Source organism: Cornus florida, unplaced genomic scaffold, assembly GCF_030987335.1.
Source record: "Cornus florida cultivar Cherokee Brave unplaced genomic scaffold, ASM3098733v1 CherokeeBrave_3.0.0_Hap2_Chr10, whole genome shotgun sequence".
Taxonomy (NCBI): domain Eukaryota; kingdom Viridiplantae; phylum Streptophyta; class Magnoliopsida; order Cornales; family Cornaceae; genus Cornus; species Cornus florida.
In genome coordinates this window covers 73,684,578-73,700,854 of record NW_026775580.1, presented here as the reverse complement: position 1 = coordinate 73,700,854, position 16,277 = coordinate 73,684,578, and the positions used below count along the sequence as shown (strand labels likewise).

Below are 16,277 nucleotides of genomic sequence, written 5' to 3'. Positions count from 1 at the left end.
AAATCCTCCAGTATTGATGTTTTTTTTCCTATAATTAAAGATTTACCATTACTAGAGGAATCAGTGAAGAAAAATCTTCTAGTATTGATGATGTTTCCTATTTTCTAACTCTTTCCATTCTCATAATTTCTTCTCATATACAGAGGAGCCTTCACCCACTACAAGAAAAAATGACTTTTACAAGGGGCCAAAAACGCTGTGGAAACCTATTCACGGCACATTCTAGGCCCTCGTGTATGAGGGTTCCGTAAATAATCAATTTTTTTTACGGGAAAAAATCTATTTCGTAAAAAAAATAATAGATTCGCCGTAGAAAATAATTTCGTTTATATATATTAAACTTATTTACGGCATGGATATTTTCCCGTTAATAATTAATTTACGAGGCACCCGTGCATGCCGTAGAAAAGTTTTCTACGGCAAATTGTAACTACCGTAAATAATCTTACAAGGTTTCTACGGCGAATCGTAACTGCCCGTAAATAATCTCACGAGGTTCCGACGCGTGCCGTAGAAAAGTTTTCTATAGCGAATTGTAACTACCCGTAAATAATCTCACGAGGTTCCGACGCATGCCATAGAAAAGTTTTTTACGGCTAGTTGTAACTACCCGTAAATAATCTCACGAGGTACAGAAACATGTTGTAGAAAAGTTTTCTACGGCAAATTTTAACTACCCGTAAATAATCTCACGAGGCATTGAACTGTGCCGTAGAAAAGTTTTCTACGACAAATTTTAGGTACCCGTAAATAATATAAACCATCCTCACGACTTACTATGTATGCCGTAAAAAAGTTATTTAGGAGGATTTTGACTTATTTACGGGATTTCAAGCTCCCCGTAAAAAATATATATATATTTTTTTTATAAATAAAGCACCCTTAATTAATACCATTTAATCATTCACTACCTATAATTCACATAACTTTCAGCTATAATTCAATTCAGAAAACATACATATCCCATTAAATATATCAAAAGAGTTAAAACATTTTTACAATTCATTATTTATCAATGTACCAAAACAATTCAACATTTATCAATGTTCCAAAACAGGAAGTAAATCCATTTGTCAAGAAAATTATCAATTTCTTAACACTTATGTTGAAAAATTGATAAACCTTCAAACACTTGAGTTTTAGTCTGCACTTGTCAAAAAACCACCTCACTGTACAAAATCCAAGGAAGTTGCTGCAAAATCCAAGAAAGTTGCTGCAAAATCCACGGTACGAAATCCAAAAAAGTAGCTGCATCACACAAGTCTCAAATTCAGAATATTAATAAAAAAGAGAAATAATAAAATTATCATTTATGAATCAAACACAAACATTTTGCTAAGAATTTCTTCCTTAGATCTACCAAAAATATTTCAAGCAGATAATTTTCCTTAATTGAATACTAGATTTTTGCAAGGATGTATGAGAGCAGATAATATCATAATCTCTTTATATTCATGAACACTACAATATCATAATATGTAGTCTCTTTATCTCATGATTATGAAACATTCTGAAACATTATAGGTTTTTGGTGCTACGATTATGAGCAAATCTGAAACATTCTTGTTGGAGTTAATTGTTACAGGACCCATTTTGGAGCAACTTCATCATTTAATGGAATTTGAACTTCTAATTTTTGTTTGTAGAAGTGTCAACATAATGATTCCAGGGATTTCAAATTTGTTGAACCAGAAGTGGTGCCTTGTTGTCTGTCTATTTGTCTTCAAGAAATTGAAATTACTGGATTTCTGGGCAGAGATGTGTTCTAGAGCAAAAGCTGATACAGTATTTTATGGAAAATGCTAAAGTATTGCGAATGATGATAATTAATCCTTGTAATTCCGAATGAATTGCAAGAGGGGGAGTTTTTTTTTATATGAACTGCTGGTGTGGTTCAAAGGGTTTCAGTAACATTAGACCCGGGCACGTATCTAATTCTGTATCAAATTGGCAAGAACTCTTCCTCTATAATTTAGCATTTCCCTTTTCTTTTGTCAATAGTCTTATGTATGTAGTTGTCGCATATACTTTAGCATTTAGTTGCAATGATCAATACAATGTCTCTTACAACAACAATTTTGTAGGTTTACTTCAATTCTAATTCTAAACCATTCTGAGAAATACATATTAGGTGTGCGTTTTAGGCATCAAATTGGAAGAGCTCTTATTATAGGCATCATCCATGAGAGTACATTCGTTGAATATGTAGGGTATGTTTATATATTTACATTATATATTGTGGGGTGAATTGCTTTGTAAAGAAGGTAGGTGGAATGAGTTGTATAAACCACAAGTAATTGTTACATAATCGTTTAATTCATTCATCGTTAAGTACTGGATTGAGTTATCAAGTAAGACCGAAATTTTATTGTTGTTGCTTCACTTCCACAATATATAATTCACTATCCAACCACAAGATGACATATGGACGTTATACAATAAAGAATTAAGCTAGGTTATGTTGTTGTTGTGGGGACAAACATGTATGGTGGAAATGATAGTTCTTGTAGTATTCGATAGACAAAACGGCTAAATAATTGACAAGGTAGCTGGGGTTGCTTTCAACTTTAGATTGTTTATTACGTGTGGATGGGCCGCAAATGGTAGGGATATTGCACAACTTATTGTCCTTAATCATTAATCAACACTTGAGCTTTGCTTTGTAACCATAATTAAAGCTAACTACATCTGGCCCACGAATCTGAAAGCTGCTGGGAACTAAGATATTCAACCTTAATACATATAAATATACTGTGTGTATATGTGTGCACCTTTATGGCGAGTTTATCATGAACTTATTTGGCCATACTATGTCTCACAGTATATATATACTTTTATGAGTGCGGACGTGGCAGGACTATCAAAACCAAATTTGCTGCTAAGTTTGTCTTGGGTGAACTAACTAGAGAGGAAATCAAATATTCTTGAGTTATACAGGCAACTAGAAGCGTATGAAGCATGTATGTATTGTAATATGTTTATCCGAGACATATTTCTATTTTACAGAGAGTGTAGTCCATGCAGGTCCTTAATGACATGCAAGAAGTCAGGTTAATTTGCTTTGAAACAGACAGTTAGGGCCCTATAATCTCTCTTTTAATAGCTTGTCCCAATGAACTTTCAAAATATAATAGGCATATACAGTATTATATTCATGTCTATATTCATTATTTTAATGCATGTGACTTGATGTATCCCTAGAATTCTTAGATGACCCCAGAGTCGTATGTTTATCTTCACAGGCTGAAAGAAGGGCGAGACTTGGGTTGCCTCCAGAAGGTCCTGCATCTTTAAAATCTACCACACCCATAATGCAGGAAGAAAAGGTTTGGATATTTGATATCATATTTATTTATTCAAAGATTACAACAGTCCGATAGAACTTGAATTGTTATAAGTGTTCTCCCATTTTGCAGAACTCGGTGCCAGTTTGGTCTGCTACGTTGCCTTCTATTGCTACAAAAGCAAAGCTCATGAGAGACTGTTTAAGATCTCTTAAGCGCAACCACGTGGTAAATGATTTTGTTTTGTGTCATGTCATGGTAGCTTGTAGTAGGATAATCATGAGTCTGAAAATATAAAAGAATATAGACTGCTTGTTGTTGCTGCAGTGACATAGTAGCATAAATTGATATAGAATGATAAAGAGGTAGTCGTAAGTTTTCTGAATATTGAACCTTTTTCTCATTGTAGTATATAATGCTTGTACTTCTCAGGGAGAGGTTACTTTTGTTGTAACTGTACAACCTTCTTATAACTTTTGTTATGAACATTTTACCTTCATTGCTCATCTGGCATGCTTGTTAGAAATTAAATGGGTGTTCATTTCTATGAATAAATTTAAGCTTATGTGTATACAGAAAATCCTATTTTAGAGGGTGTTAGGATAAAATCACTCATAATAGGACAATGATCATTAGCAGAAAGGTGCTTTTGATTCAAAGTAAATGTGCAACATCCTTTATTATTTTGCAACTTTGTTTTATATACGTATTACTTTCTATGAGCCCCCTCCCTCTTTTTTTGTTGGATCTAGGATGATGATGTGAAAGCAAAGAGGGCATTCCAAACTCTTTTGATATATGTCAGAAATGTTGCAAATAATCCTAATAAGGAAAATTTTTGGAAGATCCGACTATATAATCTAGCCTTCAAGGTAAGTCTCTCATTTTATAGATTTTGTTGATAAAAATGATGCAGAAATAATCTGCCCTCTGAAAGGTTCAAATATCCAGTAGGTGGGAAATCTAAGGTTGGTACTAGACGCGAATTTTCTCCAACTTTTTTTCTGACCAGTTGGCCAACTCTTAGTTGACAATGTATTTTGGAGTTCCAAAATATAGCAAAAGAAAAAGAAGGGATGGATGGACGGATCTCTAATATGGATCTCTAATATGCCCCCAACATTGTGCCTCAATTCAATGGTGAATCCAATATTCCTTCAAGGGAAAGAACAGGGAGGGTCACTAAAATTCTAAAATAATGCATAGATATAGACATATATATGCATGTGTACTGCATACAATTACCATTATCAATAAAAAGTAGTTTCCTTTCTTGGAAAAAATATCACAAAATGTTTCTATTTGTTTAATTTTTTTAAATGCTAAAACCCTGGAAAATATTTTTACATCCAAAAGACCCAATAATGGATTTATTTTATCCTAAAAGCTCAACGTTGAGTTACTGTTAGCATGCACATAAAAAATTTGACAAAAATGTCCCTTCCATGTGTACATTTTCAACACATAAGATGCACCGTTTAAATGACCCTTTCCTCTTGTGCTGCCTCTGGATACCAATAAAATCTTTAATTTCTAGAAAATCTAATGGGTTTTTCTATTATATGTGTAGATATAACTACACACACGTAAAGATAAACTACCCCACCTAACTAATCCCTTCATTATCTTGTTTTAATCAGTAATAGCTCTGAGAGTCAAACCTACATAGCGTTACCATGCACCAATCGTTGACCCATACATATAAAGGAATAAGTATATAACTACTGACCATCATCCCTAGCTTTTTCCTCAAACCATCATAATTGATGTAGAGTTTGTAAACAGTTTGCTCTCTTAGATTGATAAATTTGAGGATCCATTTAAGCTAATCTAGCTCCTGGCTTATTCATTATTCATGATGGACAATCAATTGCTTCTGGGACTTTTGGGCAAGTGATTGTTTAATATTTACTGTTGCACCAAGCAGTGACTCTTTACTAAGTTGACGAAGTTCTGCCAAATTAATGGAATTTTCTATTTCATAACAAACTAACGGATTAATTTGTATTCTAAATAATAGGAAAGAGTTGGGAAATTGAAAGAAGGTATTGAGTTTCTTAAGCATTGTGGGTTCGAGAGAGATGAAGGAGGTGAATTTTTATTTTTTCCTAGGGACAAGGCTGACATGATGATCTGTGAATTGCCAAGGTGATTACAAATAATCTACCAAAACAAGTGAATTAACGACATATCAACAACTTCTCCTCCACAACAATCAATCAAAACCTCCACATACGATGATCCCATACTCCCATGCCTTCAACATTTTAAAACAAGAAATAAACATGGCCTCCACACGGGCCGATGTACCAATAAGGTAATGAAGTTACACTGCAAAATTGGTCACTTAAAGGCACGTGACTCCCCTAAGTATGAGTGTAGAAAGCATTAAAATTGTGCAATCATAAAAGAAGCATAGTATTTGACCTTTGTTGTAGACTGAAATCATAGAAATTCTGATTCTTCAGCTCCTAATGAACTGGTGATAATCAATCCTGTCTGAAAAAAAATATTTCAAAAATATACTTTTATAAGTACACTCCACTACATATAATACTTTGGATCAACTCTATAAAATTAAAGCTTTAACATTTAATTAAACATAATTTTTGTGTAGACAATATTAACTTTGATAAGTACACTCCACTACATATAATAACCTGTAAGTCATGTGCATCCATTCTTTATCCATCACTATTTGCTTAATTATTTTGTCTAGTAACCTATCACAAAAGATAAAAAAAGTTTGTCAAAATTCTAGGAAGAAGAATATATAACTATATTCATGATAATGTGAATAAAGGAAGAAAAGGGTCTTTTCAAAGAGTAAGTTGGTAATGAAATAACTCTTCTTTCAGATTGTAGAACAAAAAATTGATATATAGTATAAATCTTATTAGCACTTAACTTTATTAGGTAGTCTATATATGCATTTTGTATTGAAAAGGCAGGAAGAGGTCTTTGCTATGTTTGATCATTCCTGGTAGAAGATATCAAAAATCTGGAGTTCAACAACAATCCCCTATTATACGTTATAAAAGCTTCTCAAATTGCAAGGCAGATTTTTTGAATGTGTCATATTCTCTTGGTGTTCGTTGTAAGACATGCTGCAAATGTCTAGTCTTTGAACATTGGCTTGCTAAAGATCATCTGCTTGGTTTAAATGGGAGGGGCTGTTGTGTTTTTCTTCAGCATTTCTATGTGGTTTCGCCTTTCATTTATTATTTTAGCCTATCTTGTCTTTTAACATATTAATAGGCCATGTCTTATTGACGACCAATAATACATCAAGCTTGCATTCAAGCTAGGAAATACTCTAGTCCATATAATTCTATGAAAGAAAATTTTAAATCCTTTTTATGGTCATTGGCCAACTGCAAACATAATTAAAAGACAAGGGCTATAATGATAGAGGAAAAGGAGGAACCAAAAGCAAATCCGGGAAGATAACTTAATTTCTTTTAGCAACAATGATATATATCTCTTGGATGATCCATTCAGCGCTGTTGATGCACACACCGCAACCAGTTTATTTAATGTAACTACAATCCTCATCTCACCAATTTATACTACAGCCACATTTGTTTTTAAGTTGAAAGCTAATTAATACATGTTATGGTCAGGAATATGTCATGGGAGCTCTGGCAGGAAAGACAGTATTACTCGTCACTAACCAAGTTCACTTCCTTTCTACATTTGATTTTATTTTGGTAAGTAATTTAATCATTAGCACTCTCCATTATCCTTCTGCAACAGTAATTCTTTTATATTCAAAAGTATAGCAAACTTCCATTTCTTTTATACGTGTTTCCAATAATTTGATATCTAAACCCGTGTCCAGAATCAGTTCTAAGTAAGAATTTGAAAAGAAAATAATATCATTATGTTGACAGTTGATATCTGAAGGGAAAATCCTGGAAGCGGCTACCTATTATCAGTAGTTGGCTTCTAGTCAAGAATTTCAGAACCTTGTGAATGCTCACATTCACACTGCAAGTTCCAAGAGAAACACTCAATACAGTACTTCTCAAAGGCCTAAAACCCTCAAAAGAAGAGATCCAGAAAGTTTACACTCAGGAACAGTTGGACGCAATAGTAGGAGATCAGTTAATTAAGCAAGAGGAAAGAGAAAAAGGAGATACCGGTCTGAAGCCTTACAATAACTGAGACACAACAAGGGATTCTTGTACCTCTCCCACATTATATATATTGTTGGGCAGTTTGCTCAAAATCGTTGTTTGGCTGCTGAGGTATAGGATCCTAGTACAAGCAGATTGAAGCTAGAAAGTTTCAATCGCTATTTGTTTTCTGCTTCCTTACATCGGGAACTAAGCAAAGGAGTGCGTTGCAATTAAACTTTCGTTTTCTTATATTTTCCTGTTGTTTTAGATGATATTGTGTGCGCTTTGATACGCCCAAATATGTCATTATCCAAGATTTCTAGAAAAACCAATTTTTTGCCTTACTTCAACAGAACTCTACATCATGTTCTTTACAAATCAAGGTAATGCACATTCATAAATGTCAATATAGAAATTTCCATTTCAATATGCTTTCAATAATATGTGTGTCTCTATTTAGTACTTATGTGTATATGTATGTGTATGTTATAATTTAAGAGCTTTTTTTGTGTGTATGATATGAGTCTCTATTTACTATCCATGTGTATATATGTACATGTGTATATATGTATGTGTATGTTATAATTTAAGAGCCTTTTTTTGTCTCCTGAATTGGTACATGTAGATGAAACTATTGTTCTTGATGTAGGTACTTAACTGAAGCTCTATGGATGAATTGTAATTCTCTTGGAATTAATAGTACTAGATATGGGATTACAAGACGTGAATTTAGTACGGGGTAGCTTGATAAGCCTGGTCGATATTCATCTTTAAGAACTTGGTGTTTGAGGAGGTCATATTCTTTGCTTGATTTTCAGCACCAATATGCTACTCATGCAGCTACTGAAAAGAAATCACAGAAGATGCTTTTGTACCTAACAGGATTGGTATTCGCAATGGTGGGGTGCACTTATGCAGCGGTTCCTCTATATAGGAGGTTCTACCAAGCCACTGGGTATGGGGCTACTGTTCAACACCGTGAGGTGAGGCAATCTCTATAAGTTGTCATTTTGGTAGTTAATTTCTTTTCCCAACCTTTTTCTGAGCAATAAAACCAAAGCATATTGTTTTTAGAGTGTTGAAGAAAAGATATCTCGGCATGCTCAAGATGGAACAATCACCACCAGGTATGTTTTTAAAATTTTACTTCTTAAATAAGACAGCTTTATATTGTTTCCATTATTCAAAGCATGAATTCTCCAGCGTTGATTCGAATTAAATCTCTAGACTGAAACTATTTATTTCGGTTTGTTTATGATTATTTTAATGAAAACTTTTGCACTTATGAATCACTGATTTTCAAGGTAGCATATCTACATTCTTTGGAATGATTCTCTTACAGTAGGTGGAACAAAAGTGCTTTTGATGTTCCAATGAGTGAAAGAGCTTAGTAATTCTGTTTAGGAGGGAAAGTGGAAATAAGTGGAGGGATTCAAATCATTCAAGGGAAGAAAAATACAAGCTGGGATTAGAACAATAGTCCCTCATTTATGAGTTCTTTATGGAAAGAAAACAAGAGAAATGGGAGGAAATGAACACCTCTGGCCTATCAATTTTTGTTTTCCCCCATCTCCAAAGATTGGTAGAAATGGAGGGAAAATAAACTGAATTAGTAATTACCCATTTTATTCCTTGTTCTAGAAGAAGTGAGTTCCTATTTTATCCTTTATTTTAACAAAAGAAAATGTTCTTTTCTTTCTTTTATTTTCTCTTCTTATAAATTCTTAATCAAGGAAATAGATCATCATCTTTTCTTCCTTCTTTTTCTCTCATGAAATTACCAAATAAAGGGAGGGTTATCACCTTCTCATCCCTTCTTAGCTCACGTACAATCGGGAGCTTTTAGAAGTGAATTGAAACAAACAAGACATGAGTACTCTTTGGAAGTCAGTCTTGAGTAGTTGCTCAAAATCTGATACATCAACCATATCACTCCATCATAATCGTACAGTAAAGCTCAAAATTAAGCTCATTTTAAACCAGCAAATCGGAGTGAGGTGACTAGTTTCAGGAGTATGCATTGGTTCCTTATATCCTAGATTATAATTAGTTTGGTTATCCTTCATTTTTAGAAACATCTAACAAGACCTTGATTAAGGTAATGTATTTTGTTGATTCTTCTTGTAGATGTCTTGTTTTGATGTATTCTTGGTATTATTTATACAGGATATTGTGGTGCAGTTTAATGCTGACGTGGCAGATGGAATGCCTTGGAAGTTTATTCCCACACAACGAGAGGTCCTCTTTCTTCTGTTACACGTCTTATTTTAACATATACGTATATGTATGTGAGTCTACGCATGCACATATATGTACAGAAAGCTGTAAATGAATGTAGTCATGGTGAATCACAGGATTCTTAAGCTCACCTCGAAAAATTAATGAGCTCAAACTCATAGATAGTCGCGAGGTAGTTTTGACAGAGACAACCTTGGTTCAAGTTCGAGCAGATTGGCTTTTCATTTAGTTTATAGAGTGCTTTTAGCTTACTGAACGTAGGTCAAGTTCATCTCAATAAATTGATTAGCCTTTGGCTGGTTATCTCATGAGTGAATCTAGTTGAGAAGATTATGAGCCAAGCTTGAGTAGTTTGGTTCCTCTTACAACCCTTTTAATTTCTGAATATATATTTATTCATTTATTTATTTATACAAATCCCTCAAGTGCTCTATGTTGTAATAGGCATTGTATTTTAAAACCATTGGTTCTATTGTAGGTAAAGGTGAAGTCGGGAGAAAGTGCCCTTGCATTTTATAACTTCCTTTGATTCATAACTTCAGAACAGAACTAATGTGGGCTATAACTTCCTTTCTACATTTGATTCTATTTTGGTAAGTAATTTAATCATTACCACTCTCCATTATCCTTCTGCAATAAAAATAAACAAATGCTCACATGCTGAATCATTTCAAAAATGGAACACAACAACAACTTAAAAACAAAGAGCTAATCAAGGGACCAGGAGCATTAAAAAAAAAAAAAAAAAAAAAAAAAAAAAAAAAAAAAAAACTATTGCAATGATAAATAAATAAATATGACAAGAACTTCCACCACCCACTTACAATTTACTATTTGATTTAATTAGTAAATGGTACTTCAAATTACAATTGATCTTGTTTTTGGTTTTAATATTTTGGTTACGTATTGGATTAATAAAAAAAATAATAAATAAATTACAAAAATGTTGTACCTGGCACTTAATGAAGGGTTGGTTCTCCCTTCTTGTAACAAAAGCTAGTTCAGGCCAATAAATACAGCAACACCCACCAAGGCTACTTCTTTTCTTCCTCGGAGACTGTAAAGAAAACAAAAACCAATCGGATTTCATAAGTTTGCTTCGGAGAGAGAAACTGAGCAAAAAAAGGCAACACTCCTGTTGGATACCAGAATCGGATGTAACTAATATGATTTATTTTCAAAGTGGGAAGGCTCATATGAAAACAAAAACTCGAATAACATTCTGATTCCTGTAGAACGATGGAAAGGATGAAAGTAACAGAGAGGCAACTGTAACAAGGTACGTACCATCATCCATGGTGGCTCTCCTCAACTTCAATTTTTGGTCGCTAGTTGAAAACCCTAACCTCTTTGCTGATCGGTAATGGAATGATCGACACCGTCGGGAGCCCAATCTGAGAAAGACGACTTTAGGAAATCAAGCTTTCTTTCCTCAAATTACTGGCATCAACACGGTTGAAATCGATAGATGAGAGATTCGGGTCTCTCTCTTTCCACACTCTGAATCCCTAAGTTCTTCTTCTTTGTTTTTTTTCCTGGTATATATAGCTGTTCGATATAACAAAAAACAAAAAATAAACAAGTAAAAATAAAAAATAAGCCGGGAAGTGAAAGTTTTCGATGGGGAGTGAAATTTTTTTAGCGGGAAGTGAAAAAAAATTTATTGCTTATCTACGGCGCAAAAAAAGATGCCTTAAATGTGAAATTTATTCACGGGCTCTTTAATCTGCCATAAAAAAACTTAAGTTCACTTTTTCATTTTCCTCTATATATTTTTTAACTGATTTTATTAATAGTTGCTTATTTAAATTTTTGCGAGGAAGTCAAAAAAAAATTTATTCCTTACTTACGGGGCAAAAAAGATGCCTTAAATGTGAAATTTATTCACGGGCTTTTTAATCCATCGTAAAAGAACTTACGTTCATTTTATTTATATATGTTAAGTGATTTTATTAATAGTTGTTTATTTACGGGACAAAAAAAATGCCTTAAATGTGAAATGGATCCACGAGGAACTTTTATCCCGTTAAAGATATACAAATAGGCCATTAATATATCTAAATATTCACGAGCTCTTTAATACATCGTAAAAATATTTGTCTACGAGGATTCCACTAAATCCTACTGAAAGCATGTCCTATAATGTAACAATTACGAGGATTCTTTCATAAATTCCGTAAATGGTAGTAATCACGAGGCAAAATAAAGAAACCTCGTAAATATTATGTTGTAGAAGCCCACATTTCTTGTAGTGACCATTGTATTGTGAATGAAAAGATAAGAGTATATGAAGAGTAATGTTCTATTTGGGCTTTGTGTGCCATAGATGTAAGCACTAGTTGTTTAACCATGTATCTCCTTGCCTTTATGCTCTTCATACTTTATTTATTTATTTATTTTTTAACACTTATGAAAAAGAAAGAATATAAATGAAAATCAATGTAACAAAAAATATATATAGAGAGAAAATCAGATACGTGAATTTAGGATTTAACACAACACAATCTTTCTTATATTTTCTCCAATAAAATGATGGAGGGGAAATACCGATGGAGAAAGAGTAATTGAGAGTGAATTCACCTATCCGAAAATATATATATATTTGAGGGAGACTTCATCAGAGATGACTACTGGGTGAGACACAGAGAAAGGGAGAAGTGAGTTCATCAGATTACTACAGAGAGAGAGAGTAAAAAGTTAAATTTTAAAAATTCACATTTTCATTTTAACGGAAACAAAATGAAAATGTGGGAATAATTATTGGAAAAATGATGCACGCGTTGGCTATATAGCACGGTACAGCACGAAGATCCCAACGCACTCTTTAGTAGCCCCAAAAGTCAAAATTTAGCCGTCCACGATTAGAGTTCAAATCAACCCAACAAATTACAGAAGAGTTCAAACCAAGTTAACCAACCCAACATGCAGGATGTGTCGCAAATAAAGTTATTTTCATTTTATTTACTTGCACGGTCTTCTCGGTCAAGGATCCTATGCATACACAGCAACATGTTGTACTGCAAATAAAAAATAAAAAATAAAAAAAAAAAGCCTGTGATCATTCACAAGTTTTATTGCTCTACACATGCTAACTATCACAGTGGTCACAGTATCGCATAGGACTGTAACCATAGAGGATCCTGATACTATATTAAGAATATAAATGAAAATCAATGTAATGAATAAACGAATATAGAGAGAATATGATAACTGAATCTAGGGTTTAACACAACACAATCATTCATATCTTTCCTCAAATAAATTACGTACATTGGAAAATACTGAAGGAGAGAGAGAGTAATTGAGAATGAGTTCATCAGAGATGATTACTGAAAACAAGAGAAAGAGAGAGAGCACGCATGCTGAACATTCATGGGAAAAGATGTTAGAGGCTATCTCAATTTTATCATGGTGTTTTATTTAAGGTGGAGCTATGAAGAGCTTGAGGTGGAGCTATGGTGGAGTACGTGAAGACATAGTCATTGATTGGATGTCTACGTTGTCCACTGCCAAAGGTGAACCAGTTGAAGTGTGGCCTCGTTTTTTTTGGGCAGTGAAGTTTTACCATGTTATTATTACACGACAAAGTTGAATAGATTCTGTGGTGGTGAACCGGTTCAACTCTCTTGAAAAGTTTACTGAATTGATGCTAAAGATTTGGGGAAAAAATTGTACCTGCCATTTTAGAGTTGAAGACATATATGGTAACTCTCCCAAGTTGGGGAATATTGAAGAGTGTATATTTAATACATTTGATTTCCAAATTTGTATTTGTTAGTACTTTTATATATGCTATTTTAATTAATAAATGGTTTTTATATCAGGTCTTTAGTAATTTTTCCATCATTAAAGGTTATATATGTCATTTTAAGCAAAGACCAATTGGAAAGATCAAGCGTACGAGTGTATTCAAGGGATGAGATTGTTTATGGAGATTCTAGAGAATTTAGAAATGTATTTATCAAGGAAAAATCTTCTGAGAATTATTTTGAAGAAAGAAAGTCTCTATATTCAAATATGGAAACTACTTGGATAGAAAATTTTAGACCAGTTTCAGTAATTCAGTCATAACTTTTGACTCGAATATCGGAATTGGGCAAACAAGCCTTTACAAAGATGACAAAGAGGCTGTTATTTTTGTGTCTAATAGAGATTTCGTGATTCGTGCTCTAACAGGGACAAAATCGGGATTGAAGTTGCTGCATTGATGGAAAAAAAATTTCTGGCAGATTTCTTCTCCGCCAAATTTATTCTTCATTCCTTTGTACAAAACCCTATAAAGACTATTATATATATATAGAAGATATGACAGCTGAGTGAGGGAGTCGAGACAAAAGAAAAGAGGAGGAGCCAGAGAACAATCAGTGGGACGACATCCGGGTTTTATTTACTTTTATTTTTTCAATCATGTTGTTCTTCATCTATTTGTACGTATTGTTCTTCTTTCATCATGTGTAACTAAATCCTCAACTAAGGTTGAGGAGCAAACCTCCATTAATGAAGTAAAGCTCTTTTATTCATTGATTGATTCCTCTGTATATGAGTTTAATGTTTATGATTTTCGCTTCTTTTTATTAATTATTTTAGGTTTCTTTAACCATTAATATTAGGTATTTGTGGTAATTAGAAAATATTATAATTAATCTAAACTTAGAGTTATAATTTCTAAAGGTCAAAATCTTTGATATTCCGTTTTTCATTAAGTTGAATACATAGGATGCTTAGATTTTACACTTTTGAAGTGAAGGAACATCTATTTGCGAATATATTTTATGAATTTTAATGATGAAATATTTTGCTTGTGTGTTTGTGTTTTTTTTTCTATTTTATTTGTCAATTGTGTGTGAATCCCTAACAATTGGTATCAGAGCCATGGTGGCAACTATTACAGATGGAAAATACGTGGTTGAGGAGTTTGATGGAAGAAGGAACTTCAGAATTTGGCAAGTTCAAATGCAAGATTTACTAATTCAGCATGATCTGCAAGATTTACTAATTCAGCATGATCTAGGAGATGCTTTGGGTAAACAATCAAAAAATATGGAAGATGCAGATTGGGCAAAGATCAACTTCAAGGCAATAAGTGCGATTCGATTGATGTTGATAGATGATATTATGTATGATGTGATAAAAAATAAAAATAAAAAAAAAAGATTCAGCAGTGGACACGTGGAAGAAGTTGGAGAATCTGTATATCGAAAAGAATCTCACCAACCTGTTAGTTTTAAAGCAAGAGTTGTATTCTTTCAAAAGAAAAGAAAGGGTCAGCCTACAAGAACATCTTGGCGAGTTCAACAAAATTATTTGTTATTTTTCTTATATTGATGTCAAGCTAAGTGATGAGGATAAATCAATTTTTTTGTTAATGTCAATACGCTCTATCCATAAGCATTTAATATTCAATACTTTGTTTTATAGGAGAAATACCATCTCGGTAGAACAAGTTAATAGTACTTTGTTCTCTAATGAAAAGTTAAATGATGAAGAGAGTCGTGATGCTAAGGCTCAAGTTATTGCTCAAGAGAAGAAGATATTTGGAACTTCAAGAAACCTTGTGCCATTATCATAGAAAAGATGCTACAAGTGGAAAAAAGGGGCATATTCAGTGGTATTTTTCAAAAAGAAAGGAGAGTGCATCCGCTGCTGTTATTGTAAGATATGAAAGAAGAAAGTCATAATGATGAAGCATTATAAATTATTGATAATAAGGGAGAAGCTAAGGAATGGATATTTGATTCTGTTTGTTCTTTCCATATGTGTCAGCATACAGAATGGTTTGCTACCTACAAACCTATAGGTGGTATTGGGAATAATGTTTCTTGCGATGTTATCAGAATTGCAACAATTAAAATTAAGATAACGAATGGTTTAGTAAGAACTCTAACGAATGTACGTCATATTCCAAGTGTTAGAAGGAATATGGTAGGAGTATTGGATTCCAAAAGAGGGCCACGTATCATGCTACTTTTGGGAAAGAAGGTCAACAATCTCCATATGTTGTTGGGAAATACTATGCTAGGTGGAGCAATTTCAAAGACGGAATGGAAACTTGTTTCGAGATCTACTAGAATGAAGAATCAAGAACAGCAAGAAAAAGAAGAAGTCTTGATAAATGCAAGACCATTGGCCTTTATCTCAAAAACAAGAATAGTTCAATCTGGTGACGCGAAAGTAGATTCCAAGTTTAATTATTTGAACTTGGAATTTGCTAAGAATAAATGAGTATGGCGGTGCGGCGAATAATAAAAAGAATGAGAATGATAAAATTTGAGAAAAGGTGGAGATTGTTAAGTGTTTCTTAATTTTATCATGGTGTTTTATTCAAGGTGGAGCTATAAAAAGTTGATGTGGAACTATGGTGGAGCACATAAAGACATAGTCATTGATTGGGTGTACGTGTTGGCCACTACCTGAACTGGTTCAGTGGGCTTTGAATCGGTTCAAGTGTGGCTTCGTTTTTTTGGGCAGTGAAGTTTTACCACGTTATTACATAATAAAGTTGAACAGGTTCAGTGGTGGTGAACCGATTCAACTCTCCTAGGAGTTACGTGAATTGATGCTGAAGATTTGGGGAAGAAGTTATACTTGCTATTTTAGAGTAGAAAACAGATATGGTAACTCCTTGTAGGCAAGT

At 33.4% G+C, this 16,277-nt stretch overlaps 1 protein-coding gene across 5 annotated transcripts; it reads right to left on the bottom strand.

Annotated features, from left to right (window-relative positions):
* Positions 1–944: 944 nt before the first annotated feature.
* On the bottom strand, positions 945–11,197 carry LOC132279189 (uncharacterized). 5 transcript variants are annotated; one of them, XR_009471237.1, is made up of 5 exons: positions 10,931–11,196; positions 10,596–10,700; positions 5,945–6,007; positions 5,712–5,783; positions 945–1,248 (listed from the first exon to the last, which is right to left on the bottom strand). XR_009471237.1 is itself a non-coding variant. In XM_059781124.1 (3 exons), exons 1-3 carry the CDS (start codon positions 10,934–10,936, stop codon positions 1,006–1,008), a joined length of 354 nt encoding a protein of 117 aa, XP_059637107.1. In that variant the 5' UTR covers positions 10,937–11,197; the 3' UTR covers positions 945–1,005. The 5 variants fall into 5 exon arrangements, 1 of the variants encoding a protein (XP_059637107.1); XR_009471238.1 differs by having other exon boundaries at positions 5,712–5,779; XR_009471236.1 differs by lacking the exon at positions 5,945–6,007 and having other exon boundaries at positions 10,931–11,195.
* Between the last annotated feature and the right edge of the window lie 5,080 nt (positions 11,198–16,277).